The sequence below is a fragment of the Talpa occidentalis genome, unplaced genomic scaffold (genome assembly GCF_014898055.3).
Source record: "Talpa occidentalis isolate TD23 unplaced genomic scaffold, MPIMG_talOcc4v2.1 talOcc4.17, whole genome shotgun sequence".
Lineage (NCBI taxonomy): Eukaryota > Metazoa > Chordata > Mammalia > Eulipotyphla > Talpidae > Talpa > Talpa occidentalis.
Genome location: NW_023601754.1, coordinates 22,312,842 through 22,326,446, shown reverse-complemented (window position 1 = coordinate 22,326,446; position 13,605 = coordinate 22,312,842). Strand labels below are relative to the sequence as shown.

Sequence of the window (13,605 nt, the reverse complement as noted above, 5' to 3'; positions counted from 1 at the left end):
GGCGAGGATGTGGAGAAAAAGGAACTCTTCTGCACTGTTGGGGAGTGCAAACTGGTCCAACCACTATGGAGAGCTGTGTGGAGATTTCTGGACCTACTAAACATAGAGCTTCCATATGATCCAGCAATTCCACTCCTAGGTATTTACCCAAAGGACACAGAAACATCAATTCCAAAGAGCACCTGCACTCCTATGTTTATAGCAGCACTGTTTACAATAGCTAAGCTTGGAAACAACCCAAATGCCAAAAATAGATGACTGGATCAAGAAGATGTGGTACATATATACATGGAATATTACTCAGCATTCAAAAAAAGATAAACACATGCAATTTGCAGCAACATGGATGGCACTGGAAGGGATCATGCTCAGCGAAATAAGCCAAAAAGAAAAAGAAAAATACCGGATGGTCTCACTCATAGCAGGAATCTAGAAAACTTAATAAGGACCAGGAAATGAATATAAGAAAGTGAAAATCAAAATCAACAAAAAACTATGAACCAAAGACACTTTTTGGGGGGGGGGGGGCGGGAGGGAAGGATTGGGTCAGAATGGGGCGTTTGCAATTGTATGGGAATATAAAAATAAAATTTAATATTTAAAAAAAAAAAAAAAAGATAACGACCACGGAGCCACTACAGGAATGCTGTCCGCAGGGAAACTTATCTCACCTTCTCTAGACCCACAAACTTTATTCTAATACAACTGTCTCTCTAAATCTTTTCTCTTTCTCTGTTTAAAAGGTCATTGGTTTGCCGATTAAAAAAGAACATACGAAATCTAATAACTAGGCTGATTCAATGAAACGTTACTAAACTCTGTGTATTAATAGACTGCTGAGCTTAATAATTTCTCTGTTGTATACTTAGCCTTGTTAGTATTAATCTAAATGATAAAAAATTATTTTGTGAAAGTAACATTCACCCGTGTTAATTAATAGTAATAAGCTTCGTAGTTAAAAACAAAAAGCTCTCATATAAAACAAAAAGAAAAATTAATAGCCTAACTACTTAGAGCATGCGCCTGGGATCCAGATGTAAATCACTGCCCGGAGGTACTTGGGGGGGGGGGTCTCTAACCCAAGCTCATCTCCATCCCTTTCTTCATTCCAGGTTAATTGAGATAAACTCCATAAGGAGCAGGAACTTTGTCCAGACTGATGCTAGATCAGCAAGATCCTAAAGTCCCATTAAAAGCTTTCCATACACATCCCCCACTTCCATCCACCCTCAAACTTCTTAGGGATGTTTCTCTGGCATGTGCCTGGGTCAGGTAGACACGGCCACTGTCTGGAGCACAAACCAGCCCCAAACTGCTGACCTTCAAATACTCCCTGCTCTTGAGGTTGTGGAGAAAAGAAACTCTCCTACATTGCTGGTGGGAGTGAAAACTGGTCCAACCACTATGGAGAGCTGTGTGGAGATTTCTGGACCTACTAAATATAGAGCTTCCATATGATCCAGCAATTCCACTCCTAGGTATTTACCCAAATGACACAGAAACACTAATTCCAAAGGGCACCTGCATCCCTATGTTTATAGCAGCACTGTTTACAATAGCTAAGCTATGGAAACAACCCAAATGCCCAAAAATAGATGACTGGATCAAGAAGATGTGGTACATATACACAATGGAATATTACTTAGCAATCAAAAAAGATAAACACATGCAATTTGCAGCAACATGGATGGAGCTGGACGGGATCATGCTCAGCGAAATAAGCCAGAAAGAAAAAGAAAAATACCGGATGGTCTCACTCATAACAGGAATCTAGAAAACCTATATAAGGGACCAGGAAAAAGATTAATTAATACAAAGTAAAAATCAAAATCAACAAGCAACTATAAACCAGAGACACACTGCGGGGGGAGGGGTGGAGAGAGGAAGGACTAAGGTCAAAATAAGGGGTGCAATTGTATGGACACTATAACCAAAATGAAAATGCATACATTGTGCAAAAATGAAAAATGATATAAGAATTATATAAAATAAAATATTAAAAAAAATACTCCCTGCTCTTGCTTGGGGTGCAGTCTCCTGTCTCACTGGCTAAATCCCAACCTCTCCAAACCAGCACCCTCCCTGGTTCTCCCCAAAGAACTGGGATTCCTAACCCTAAAAGGCTACGGGTGCTTCTGAGGACTATGGGGCATCAAACAGAAAGAGAGAAGAAGATATGCCTTTTTAGTTCAAGCACATTTTCAGGGCCCTAATTTGGGATCAAAGAAGATTCTTAATGTAGTGTTCTCAATCTCAAGATGCATCTCAGAATCACTGGGGATTTAACGGCACATCCACCTCCCTGCTCCCCCAGAAAACTCCGGAGCCTCTCCCTCCAATAGCTGCCCTATAAAGATGTCACTTTCTCAACTGAGTTGATACAGAAGAAAGTTCGTGTTCCCTCAACATCTGGAAAAACATAATCAATGTGTAATATCCATTTGCAAAACCTCCAGGCCTTCGAAGGGCATGGGAAAAAAACAGGCAAACACTCCCCATCACAATCAGGGATACAGTGGGGGGTAGGGCAGACCAAACACTCACCGTTGACACACTAAGTTGCCGGTGTAAGCACGTATGTACAAGGAACGTCATCACCATGGCCACTGTGGGAGCTGAGAATAGGGTGACAGTGGTCAGGCTGTGGACAAGCCCACATTTCTCCGAGAGTTTCCTTTCCTTCCTTCGGAGCTCTAGGAGACAAAAAGGTAATGCAAGAAATGAACCCCAGCACAGAACAAACCCCGGGGCACGCAAGACACCCTCAGGCGGTGCAAGGCCCAGCCCACCCTGGATCCCCAGGCTCTGAATGGAGAGCCAGGTTTTCTGTACCTTTGATTATTTTTGCAAACTGTTTTTCCCAGGTGTACATTTTAATCAGCTTAATGCAGGCGAGCACTTCGCTGGTCACGCGGATGCGCTGGTCGCTGACCTCTGATGTGTGCTTCTGTATCTTCACGGCCCATCTGGTCAGGAATGCCTGGAGTCGGAAACAGCAAGAGCTGTTTTTTGCTGTTGTTTATTTTACTTTCTTACATCATTTTTCATTTTTGTACAGTATTTGGTTTCTTTCCTCAGGTGTAGTTCCTGTAGTTCTCCCACAACAAAGCGCCCGTGATCTGACACCACAGTCCCTTGGGCTATTCCCTCCCCTGTTTTGACAAAAATACTAGTTCAAAAGGAACCCTGCACTCCTATGTTTATTGCAGCACTATTTACAATAGCCAAGATATGGAAACAACCTAAACGCCCCAAAATAGACAAATGAATCAAAAAGTTGTGGTCTATAAATACAATGGAATACTATTCAGCAATCAAAAAGATACACATGCCATGTGTGGCAGCATGGATGGAGCTGGAAGGGATAATGCTCACAGAAATTATAAGATAAATACTGGATGGTTTCACTTAATGTGGAATGTAGAGAAATCAAACAAAAGCTCAAAAAAATTAAAGACAAAAAGATCAAGAGCTTCTTTTGATGAAAGTGAGCGAGTTTAGCTGGACAAGTGTGACAACTAGGAGTATTTCCAAAGGTAAACTGCAGGTGCTGATGAGAAACCTGGGCTCACTCTACACTCTGAATCTGCTGTGACTCCCAGATCCACACTGGAGGTTTTCCTGAGCAGCCTCAGCAAGCTGTCCTGTCCTCACACACCCTGGGGGGCTTCCTCCATGGGTCCCAAGAGAGGGGCTAACTAAACCAAAATGACTCCTCTGCCTTTGGGACCGCTAACCTGCTAACAATTATAGTCACTTTTTGGTTAGAGTAACTGCACTGGAGGAAAACATTGGATTTCAACAACTCAGGACACACATAATCACCTCCTGTTTTTTCTGATTTTATTTCCCCCAACTCTCCAGCAGCTAATTTGCTTCCCTTCCTCCACTATACTGTGCTCAGCCAAATGCTTAATGTCATGTACATGATCACATCAGCACATTCCGGGTAGAAGAGAAGAAACAAAATCTTACAGAGACGATATTTCCTGAGGATAGTCTGTGAAGCAAAGGGTCCCTGACAGAAGGCATGGGGTGTAGTCCCCTTGAACCCTTCACCTCTTATTAATTAGGCCTACACTGTGGCCAGAGAGGAGCTGGAGACAGGAGTTGGAGCAGAATCTTAACTACAATGGCACAAACAGTCAGCAGGACACAGTCAGCAGGAGCCAACATTCCCACCCAGAGATACTCCAGATTTTAGAGCCCTGGCATTCTGGGGAACATCCAATTTCAAGGGGGCAGCAAAGAAAGATGTTACCTCCACCGGTAAAATCAGGAGATAGCAAACAGTGGAAATGAGCGCTGTGGGTCCAAGGGTGAGGTAGGAGGTGATGCTGCAGGAAAGCAGCGATAAACAGGTGATCATGATGAGAGGCCCATAGTATACTGCTTCGAACAGGTAGTTTATGTCACTGGCGAAGAAGCTGATGATCTGCAAGACAACAAGTCCATGGGCACAGGTCCGCCTCTGCAGCACCCCGAGGGGCTTCACATGCAGTGGCGGGCGGCCCTGCCATATCTTCTCCTGGCAGGAAGACCCAGAGGCCGGGTGGGGGAGGAGAGAGACACACCAGGTCCACGGCTCTCCTCCCATGAGTCATACAGTACTTGGTTTCTTCCCTAGAGTGTTTTCCCTGTACATCTCCCACCACGCTATCACCTGGACCAGCTGTTTTGAAATTGTCAAACAAAATTGATGAAGCAAATCTCAGTGAGCAACTACTTCATCTGCACTTCCAAATGGGTTACCTTATTTACTATTCTAGGATGTAGTTTGTGGAAATTGGATCTTGCATAGAGTAGGTGCTCAGAGTGGAGGTGCAGAGGGACATACCTAGACCTCGGTGTAGAAGGTCTCCGAAGCAGGCAGGCAAATGCATTGGTTCTGAGCTGGGACCATGTAGCCAGGCCCTGCTGCTTACCAATCACGTGACCTTGAACACGTTTCCTTCTCTATGACAATGGGAACATTAGAGGGCTGTCAGGGGCTGACCAAGCTAACTAAGTAAAGGGCTTGGGTTAATGTGTAGCTTAGAGGACTTTGGCGATCACTCTGATGCCTTCCCTGACATACGGGGAGAAAGATTGCCACAACTTTAACTGTCCATCTAGTGGAAAAGCATAGGACAGCCTCCATGTCCAAGGCCTAACAGAAATTAATAACAACAAAATTTTAAAATTCGCCAATAATTTAAAGGTTCTCATAACCATATAATGGAGAAAGGAAGGCCTCTTCAACAAATGGTGCTGGGAAAATTGGATAAATACATTAAAAAATAATAATAATAGTAATACAATTTAACACATCGGAACCACTGACCCCTTTCTACATGCTCTGCCTGATCCTACCAGGCAGCAAGCCTACAAGGTGCTTCTGTTATTATCGCACAGCTTCAGAGGCTGAGCAAGTTCTCTAAGATGGCAAAAAGTGAAAACAGTGATAATGATAATGATCAATATTGTACATTTGTTGGTACCTGAATTTAGATAAAACATTTTTTAAAGATTTATTTTTTATTTATGCATAAACTAGGTACAGGCCTAACATGTGGGGAAGTGAGAGGATTCACCAGAGACAGGGTAGGGAACAGAACAGGCAGACTGACTGAAATACACTGCTGAGGGGAGCAGCGGGTGAGACAGGAGAGGTCTGCTGCAGCATGTGGATAGCTCCCTGGCCAGGGATCGAACTTGTGCTGCAGTCTCTGCGGATAGCTTCATAGTGCTGATACTTTAACCCCTTGCGCCACCAGGGAGGCCCTAGAAAGAACTTCTTGATGGCAAAGGCTAACTTAAATATTGTTAAGGTACTAGGCTGGCCTCCCTGGTGGCACTGGGGTTAAAGACAGCACTATCAAGCTATCACCCAGCCACTGCACCATGAATTCAATCCCTGGCTTGTCAGGGAGCTGACCCACATGGTGCAGCAGACCTCTCCTGTCTCGCCTGCTGCTCCCCTCAGCAGTGTATTTCAGTAGATCTGCCTGTTCTGTTCCCCTCTCTGTCTCTGATGAATCCTCTCACCCCCTGCACCTCTGGCTTATACCCCAGTTCTTGAATGCAAAAATAAATAAATCTTCAAAAAAATAATAGTAATTCAGGTGCTAGGCTTTTTGAGGGACAGAGCAGTGGGTCTGAAGTGGATTGGAATGGGGCCAATATCAGGGGAGTAGGGGTGGGCTTTAGAGATGCCATCATGGAGTCAGTATATGTCAACTGGGTCTTGAAGGATGTGAAAGGCTAGGGGGTGGGGGCGATGTGAGCAAAGTCTTCAGAAGGAGTCCAGAAGGAGCCCCTCAGTGTCCCAATCACTGACCTCTCCTGTGGTGATGTGTGTCAGAGACTTAAACTGCATCAGCTTCTCAAAGGCCAGGGAGGAAATGGCCGTGCAGGACCTGATGGCGGTACGCAGGCTGGTGAGCCAGCAGGAGCACAGACCTAGAGACTTCAGACACTCTGTAACAAAGAGTGCAAAGCAGAGCCCCACTCCATAGACCACGCCCCCTGACGGCGCTTCCGAAAATTCCAGAATCTTTGGGATCAGCAGCATCTGAAAGCAGTAGGATGGGTTATTAGACCGCCCGCTCCTCCTTTCAAGCAACAAATAAATATCAAGCATGTGTGTGAGGTCCTCGGGTCAATGTCAGAGGCTGCCGGAACCATCAAAACTGACTCAAGGATAACCCTGACCTCCGGAAGGTCAGGGTCCAGTTGCAGGAGACTTAGTTCAGCTGACCTGGATCTGCACCCCAACTCTGCCCCCCACAGCTGGTCCTGACAGGAAACAGAAGACACATACAAACATGGCAATTCAGGAGTTCATGACAGTGACTTTTTACGTGGATGTTGGCAAAATTTAGGAAACACAAGGGGTGAAGAAACTTTTACCTCCCTAGGTCTCAAGGGAGAGGGAAGGGGAAGCTTATTGGAACCCAGGAGGAGCCAGTCATGACAGGAAGGGCCCCTGAGGGGAATCTGGTCACCAGTGACAAGGACAGAGGTGGGGTGAAGAGCCTGACCTCACTTTTTCCCCTCCAGTGTCCAGGTTGAGTCTCCTCTATGAGTCAGCCAGCAGCCAGAGTGCAGGGTGACCCCCTTAACGTGAACCATAAAGGTCACGCACTAAGGGACAGGGCAGAGTGGACAGCAGTGGCAAGTGGCATCAAGGGGAAAGTGGAGACTATCCAGCCCATTAACTGTTCCCTAAGCCACTTATCTCCATTACTTCTTGACTCTACATCCATTCTCCTCTTAGTTGTAACAGCACTTCAGTTTTCCTCTGGGGAGAATCGCCTACTCCACTGCACAATCTAGATTAGACCCTCCCCTCTGTGGGCTACCACGAGATCATGTGCCAGGGCCAATGAGACTCACACCCTGAACCAGAATCTTGGGCTGAGAAACCAGAGGACACGAAATAGAGCTGATTCATGCCCACCATGGTATGTGGGTGGCACCATTATTTTCTGCCATCTACTTTTCCAGAGCTGCTCGGGCTGTTCTCAAAGAAGCCAGCACATACTGAGTCAGGCCACGTTCTAGGTGCTTTTTGCAGGCAGGTAACATTATATTCTCCATTTTACACATGAGGGTTTCCATGAGGTATGCTTGAAGGCCTCATGGGGTTCCAAGAGAAAACTAGGACTTGGAGAAGGTAAACAAATTGCTCAAAGTCACTGGCAATTAAGTGACAGCGCCAAGGTTTGAACCCAAACAGTAACCACAGAATTCACACTCCCAACTATTACTAATTCTACTGGCCCCCAAATGTGGGGGCAGCAGCTAAGAGACAAATACATCCCTAATTCCTGGCATGGACTTGAACACGTTAATCTCTAAAGCGTGAGTCCCCCAAACCTCCTAGGGTCACTTACTGGCCCCAGCACAGCTGCAATGGAGAAGCAGCTGCTCATAAAGAAATTTAAAATGACCCTTGTTCTTTGGAACCTCAGCATCACCCGAAAAACTGAAGCTCTTTCAATCCCACGTCTTGAGACTTCTTCTTCCCAAAGGCGGTGAAGTCTTGAAAAAAAGGAAAATGGAATCAAGTAAAATCTTTTTCCATATGTTACCCCAAAATCCTAGGTGTTGCTAGCCCAGAAGCTTCGGGAAAGAAATTTTCAGACATAACAAAATGAAAGAGTGTAAGTGTAGTGGTCAGGAAGGAACATAGTGCAGGTTTTCTGATCCAGCAGACCGGGTAAAGGAGGGGTCCCGGAGCCCTCAGTGGCTTTTGCAGGCTTTTATTGGGATTTACTGGGTACATGGCAGGTAGGGGTCTTCACTCTGTCTGGGCTCTCTGGTGATCTCTGCTGCTCTGCTCTCTCGTGGTTCTGCTTCTGCTTCTCTGCTTCTACTGCTTTCTCTGCTTCTCATCTGCTGCCATCCCCATGATGCTGCCCTTAAAAGCCCAGTCTTGGCCCAGGTGAATGCCATCTACATATGCCCACACCCCACTCCAGGTGCCCGCCATCAGGCATGCATTCAGGACCATAGGGTTCCCTCATCTATCCTAATGGCAGGAGGGCAGAAAAGCCTGATCCTTTTACCTTACCCTACAATAAGGCATCTCCCAAGTAACCATTCTCAATTTTAAAAATCATCAACTTTCTGACATTTTAGTTTTGTCTCTCCTCCTCTCTACTTTTTCCTATTTCTTCCTTTTATTTATTTTTGTGGGTGTTGGTGTACTGGATGCAAACCTCAGACTTCATTTCATCATATTCATTATGTATCTCTTCCAGATAAAGTCGGGTTTGTGTTTTTGACCATAATAACCACATTAGCAATAATTCCTTAATGGCATTTAGTCCTCAGTCTATATTCAAATTTCTCCAATATTTCAGAAATGTTTTTACAGTTAGTTTGCTTGGATCAAGATCCAAACAGAGCCCACACATTGCATTTAAAAAAAAAAAAAAAAGATCTTTTAGGACTCTTGTATCTCATCTTAATCTATAACAGTTTCCCCTCCTCTGCATTTTCTGTCATTTATTTGTGGAAGAAACTGAGTTATATGTCTGATAGAATTTCCCACATTCTTAATTTGACTGCTGCGCCATGTGGGCAGCTCCCCTGGCCAACTGGTACTGCAGAGGCTTTGGATAGCCTTCACAGTGCTGTGCTTAACCCCTGTGCCACCCAGGAGGGCCACAATTTTTTTTTAACTAACTCTGAGGAGCTATAGGTCAAAGTTGAACCAGTTTCTATACTTCAGGTTTTCTCTGTACTTGTAATACACTAATTTGCTTTGTAAATCTAAGGTCTGATTATAGTATGTGACATTTCACAAACTCCTCTGACCATTAAAAGTTCTGTCAGGTAGGCTCACAAGGCATGACCATTTCATGGAACATGTGTGGAAATGTCCTTCTACATACACCTGGAATCTCTCAAGAAGCAGCAACATGAGTCCAGGACATTTCAAATCACTCATTCATTTTTCCCTATTTGACCCTCACATGACCTTGTGAGGTAGACACTATAAGCCATGTACTCACAACTACCTTAGCTCAGGAATAAGAGACTAAACCAAAAACCCAAAATATACTGATCACGTCACAGTTAAATACCTGATCCAGGAGAAAAAAGCAAATGGGACTAGAAGTAGTCACTTCTAACTTTCTTGGAGTCCTGAAGCAATCTAATGAAAGATGTGAACTCATGCTAAGAAAAGATCTCTAGCCCATGTGTATAAATATGTATCCCACATCAGGAGGTTCATGAACCCCTGGCTCAGGGGCTCAGGACCTCTAGACTAGACCAGGGCCTCTTGCTGCCAATGAAGAACTGGTATTCATTGGGTGTCTGAGGATGGGCCCCACTATTGCTCTTAAGCATCTCAGGTCACCACCTCCCCAAGACAAGGTTTTTAATCAGCCTGGTAGCTTTCCCAACAAGACTTTTTTACCTCTTGGCATTTTGGGTTGAAGCATCCACTACCGACAGCTCCGGGGTGGTATTCTCATTCAAGCATTTCCGTGAACCCAGGACCATGAGTGGGGTGATCCATGACACCGTAAAGTAGGAGAACAGGCCAGCATCATCCATGGGGTGAGGGGAGGGAACTCTAGTAGTGAAGTCACAGACATGCGGTCACCCTTATGATACGGGCTCTAGAGAGAAAATTAAGTCAAGGGCAAGATTTCCAAGGGCTGAGTTAGCACGATGTCACAGCCCCTGCATGGTCATGGGATATACAAAAACTTTTTTTCAGGATTCCATATACGGTGTGTGGTAATGAAAAAATGAAATGACAAAAGACACCATCCCTGTGGGATTGGTTTATTAAAAAAAAAGAGAAAAAGTATGGTAGGGTCATGCTAACTAAGACAAGCATCACAAGTGTCTAAAAGTAGGTGTTCTCTATATAAAACATGGAAAGGGCTCTACGCAGATTCAGCAAGACTGTAAATGGGACACGGGCTGCCTCCTCAGTTCCTGGACATTGTGTTCCTTCACCTTTAAGCTGGGCCTTTGCACATGCTGTTACCTCTGCCCAGATCATTCTTCCCTTGCTCTTGACTAGCAAAGTTTGTTCATCCTCCAGATGTCAGCTTAAGTATCACTCAGAACCCATCCAGGTATCACTGCCCCATTAGCCCTCAGCAGTCCATAGCACTGACCTGGAACAACTTGTCACCATATGTTTATTTATGAGTTTCCTTGCTTATTGCCTTTCTCTTTGCCATGCTAGGCAAAGGTCCCTTTGTCTCCTCGCTTAGTGCTGATCCTCCAGCGTCTGGCACAGAGCCTGCCACACTAGGCACTCAGAGAATCCACCTGAATCACAACTGACTGAATGAATGTGCCGACTGTGCCTCCTATGGCCTCAGGCTACTCTGGAGGGGTTTGCTGTGTGGTTTGTAACTATTGATAAGTGTGGCCATGGTATCCTGGGGTCTTTTGCAACTTGTGCAAATAACCAAGTGACTGTGTGGTGCTCAGTCAGGTAACCTTCGGGAGGGTCTAGCTGCACCCTAGTGACTCCTGCCCCTCTCTCCCCTCAAGACTCACGCAGGCTTAGGACGGAAGGGAATCAAGGTTCTCCAGGCCGAGTGGTACTTCCCACAGGTGAGTGCGTGGGCCCTCTCTTGGGCCTCGGGCTTCCTTGCCTGCTGGCTCCAAGAGCCGTCTTCAGTAGTGGAAGTTTTCTTGGGAAAGAAAAACCAAGAGCATCAGATTCAGAAGCTCATAAATCTTAATTTATTGGACCAGGCACTCAAGAAAATGGATCTTTCCACATCTGCTTCGTTTGTTCTCATAAAATTAAGAAAGGAACACTACCAATTACATTTTATGAAGTCAACATTACACTAATGCCAAAACTACAGAGAGCACAGGAAAAGAAAACTACAGGCCAATCTCCATGATGATCCTTGCCAACAGAATCCAACGCTGCACCAAAAGGATAATACACCATGACCAAGTGGGATTTATTCCATGGGCACAAGGATGGTTCAATAGCTGAAAATCAATTAATGAACTCCATTAATTAATAGCCTTCCTAAAGAGAGGCTGCTGGAATCAGAGAAAGACAAATACCTTAGATATAGAATCTCAAAGAAAAATGAGTTCATAGATACAGAGACCAGATTGGGGTTTTGAGAGGTGGACAGTGAATGGGGAAATGGATGAAGGGCATCAAAAAGCACAGACTGCCAGTCAGAAAATAAATGAATCCCACGGATGTAATGCACAGCACAGTGACTGTAGTTAATAATACTGTGTTATATATTTAAAAGTTTAGGAGAGAAGATCTTAAAAGTTTTCATCATAAGAAAATTAATTTTGGGCCTCCCCGGTGGCGCAGCAGTTGAGCGCTGGGTTGCAAAGCTGCCCGCAGCCTCTGCGGCGCTGGTTCCATCCCCGGCTGCTCCCCGGCCACCGGTGGAGGGTCCCACATGGCGCGCAGACCTCTCCTGCCGCCCGCTGCTCCCCTCAGCAGTGTACTTCGGTCCTTCTGCCTGTTCTGCTCCCCGCTCTGGCTCTGGTGAATTCTCTCACCCTCCCGCGCTTCTGACTGTACCCAGTGCTTGTATAAATAAATAAATCTTTAAAAAAAAAAAAAGAAAATTAATTTAACTATATGTTGTGATGGATGTTAACTAGAAACTGTGGTGATTATTTCACAATATATACAGACATGGGATCATTATGTTGTACACTCGAAACAAATATGTTATATGTCGAGTATATCTCAACTTAGGAGGAGGAGGAGAAGAGAACATGAAGGGAGAGTGGGAAGGAGGGAGGGAGGTGAGAGAGGTGGGATGTAGGGGCAGAGTTGGGGGTGGGGTGGGGGGAGAGGCTACAGGGCAGGGAGTGACTCCTGGGCCAAAAGTCAGGACTTCATGGTGGTCCCAGACCTGGATCTGCCTGGCACTTGCTGAGTGACTCTGGGTGGGTCACTCCACCTGCCTGGCGTTTTATCTCTTCAAAAAACACTGGAGAAAAGAATGAAGGATGGGGCCTCCCCTGGTGGCACAGCGGTTGAGCGCTGGGCTGCGAGGCTGCCCATAGCCTCTGCAGCGCAGGTTCGTTCCCCGGCCGCTAGTGAGGGTCCCACCAAAAAAAAATAAAATAAAGGATGATGTAGTTAGTCAACCATAGAAGGGGAGACCCAGCCACCTTCTGAAGTCAGTACGTAGAAATGTAAATTCCAAGACATGACATATTACTCTTTTCTATAGTGCTATTGTATTTTAGTGATTGTTTAAAGACACGATTTTTTATCAAGTTTGAAAAACATTTTTTTCCAAGTTGTCTTTTTAAAAATTTCCTATTGAAAATCCATGTTCCTTTTATTGATAAAGTGGAAAGCAATTAAAATAAAAAGATACGTCACTTCTAGGACTTCCCAGAGAATAAATACCACTACGTTTAAAGTGTAGCGGGGGATAGGGGAGAAGACATCCAGGGTAGTGAGAACTTCAGTAGGGAGAATCAAGAATGTGATGGGGGAGTCTGTTAGCTGGAGGTGATTGTCAGGGGGCAAGCTGATGTGTTGGTGAGGATTTACAGGTACACATTATATTATTATGGGAGTTACACGGACAGAGATCAGAGGCATGAAGGTGAGCCCTGACAAAGGACGATGATTCATCTAGTAGTGGAAGGCTGAGAGCTTTCTTAAAAAAAAAAAAAAAAATCAAGATTAATAAAATAAATATGGCCAAACGTATTTTCTAATGGATGACCACTGAGAATACCTGTCCACTCCATTTCCTGGTGTCTGGATGACACAGCTGTCTACTTACATAGCTCAGTCCCGAGATCGTCTCATCACCCACATCAAAGCCAACATTCACAAAGTCACCAGAAGAGCTGGGGACCCAGGATATCTTCTTCCTAGTCATTTTTCAGTTGTTCTGCCAATTCTTTGGTTCCCAGAGTCAGAGAATCTGAAAAGAGAGCAGGTAAGAACAGCTTAGATCCATCCCAGAGCAGCTAGGAGGGGCGCACACCCCCTGGGCAGGAAGCATTTTTCAGGGGGCCTTGCAGAGCATTGGTCCCTTGTCACAGTGTCTGCTCTTTTCTCTGCCTGTGATTTTTTTTTTTAAAGATTTATTTATTTATTTATACAAGCACTGGGTACAGTCA

General features: G+C 45.0%; 1 protein-coding gene across 1 annotated transcript in view; it reads right to left on the bottom strand.

Annotated features, from left to right (window-relative positions):
- ABCC11 (ATP binding cassette subfamily C member 11) overlaps positions 1 to 13,361 on the bottom strand; it is a 59,556-nt gene extending 46,195 nt beyond the window's left edge. The window contains exons 1-8 of the mRNA XM_037518076.1: positions 13,263 to 13,361; positions 11,020 to 11,156; positions 9,914 to 10,072; positions 7,878 to 8,025; positions 6,320 to 6,553; positions 4,262 to 4,435; positions 2,833 to 2,980; positions 2,545 to 2,693 (exon numbers count right to left, since the gene is read on the bottom strand). Coding sequence (XP_037373973.1) covers positions 2,545 to 2,693; positions 2,833 to 2,980; positions 4,262 to 4,435; positions 6,320 to 6,553; positions 7,878 to 8,025; positions 9,914 to 10,072; positions 11,020 to 11,156; positions 13,263 to 13,361 — 1,248 coding nt within the window. The remainder of the gene's footprint in view (positions 1 to 2,544; positions 2,694 to 2,832; positions 2,981 to 4,261; positions 4,436 to 6,319; positions 6,554 to 7,877; positions 8,026 to 9,913; positions 10,073 to 11,019; positions 11,157 to 13,262) is intronic.
- Positions 13,362 to 13,605: the final 244 nt, after the last annotated feature.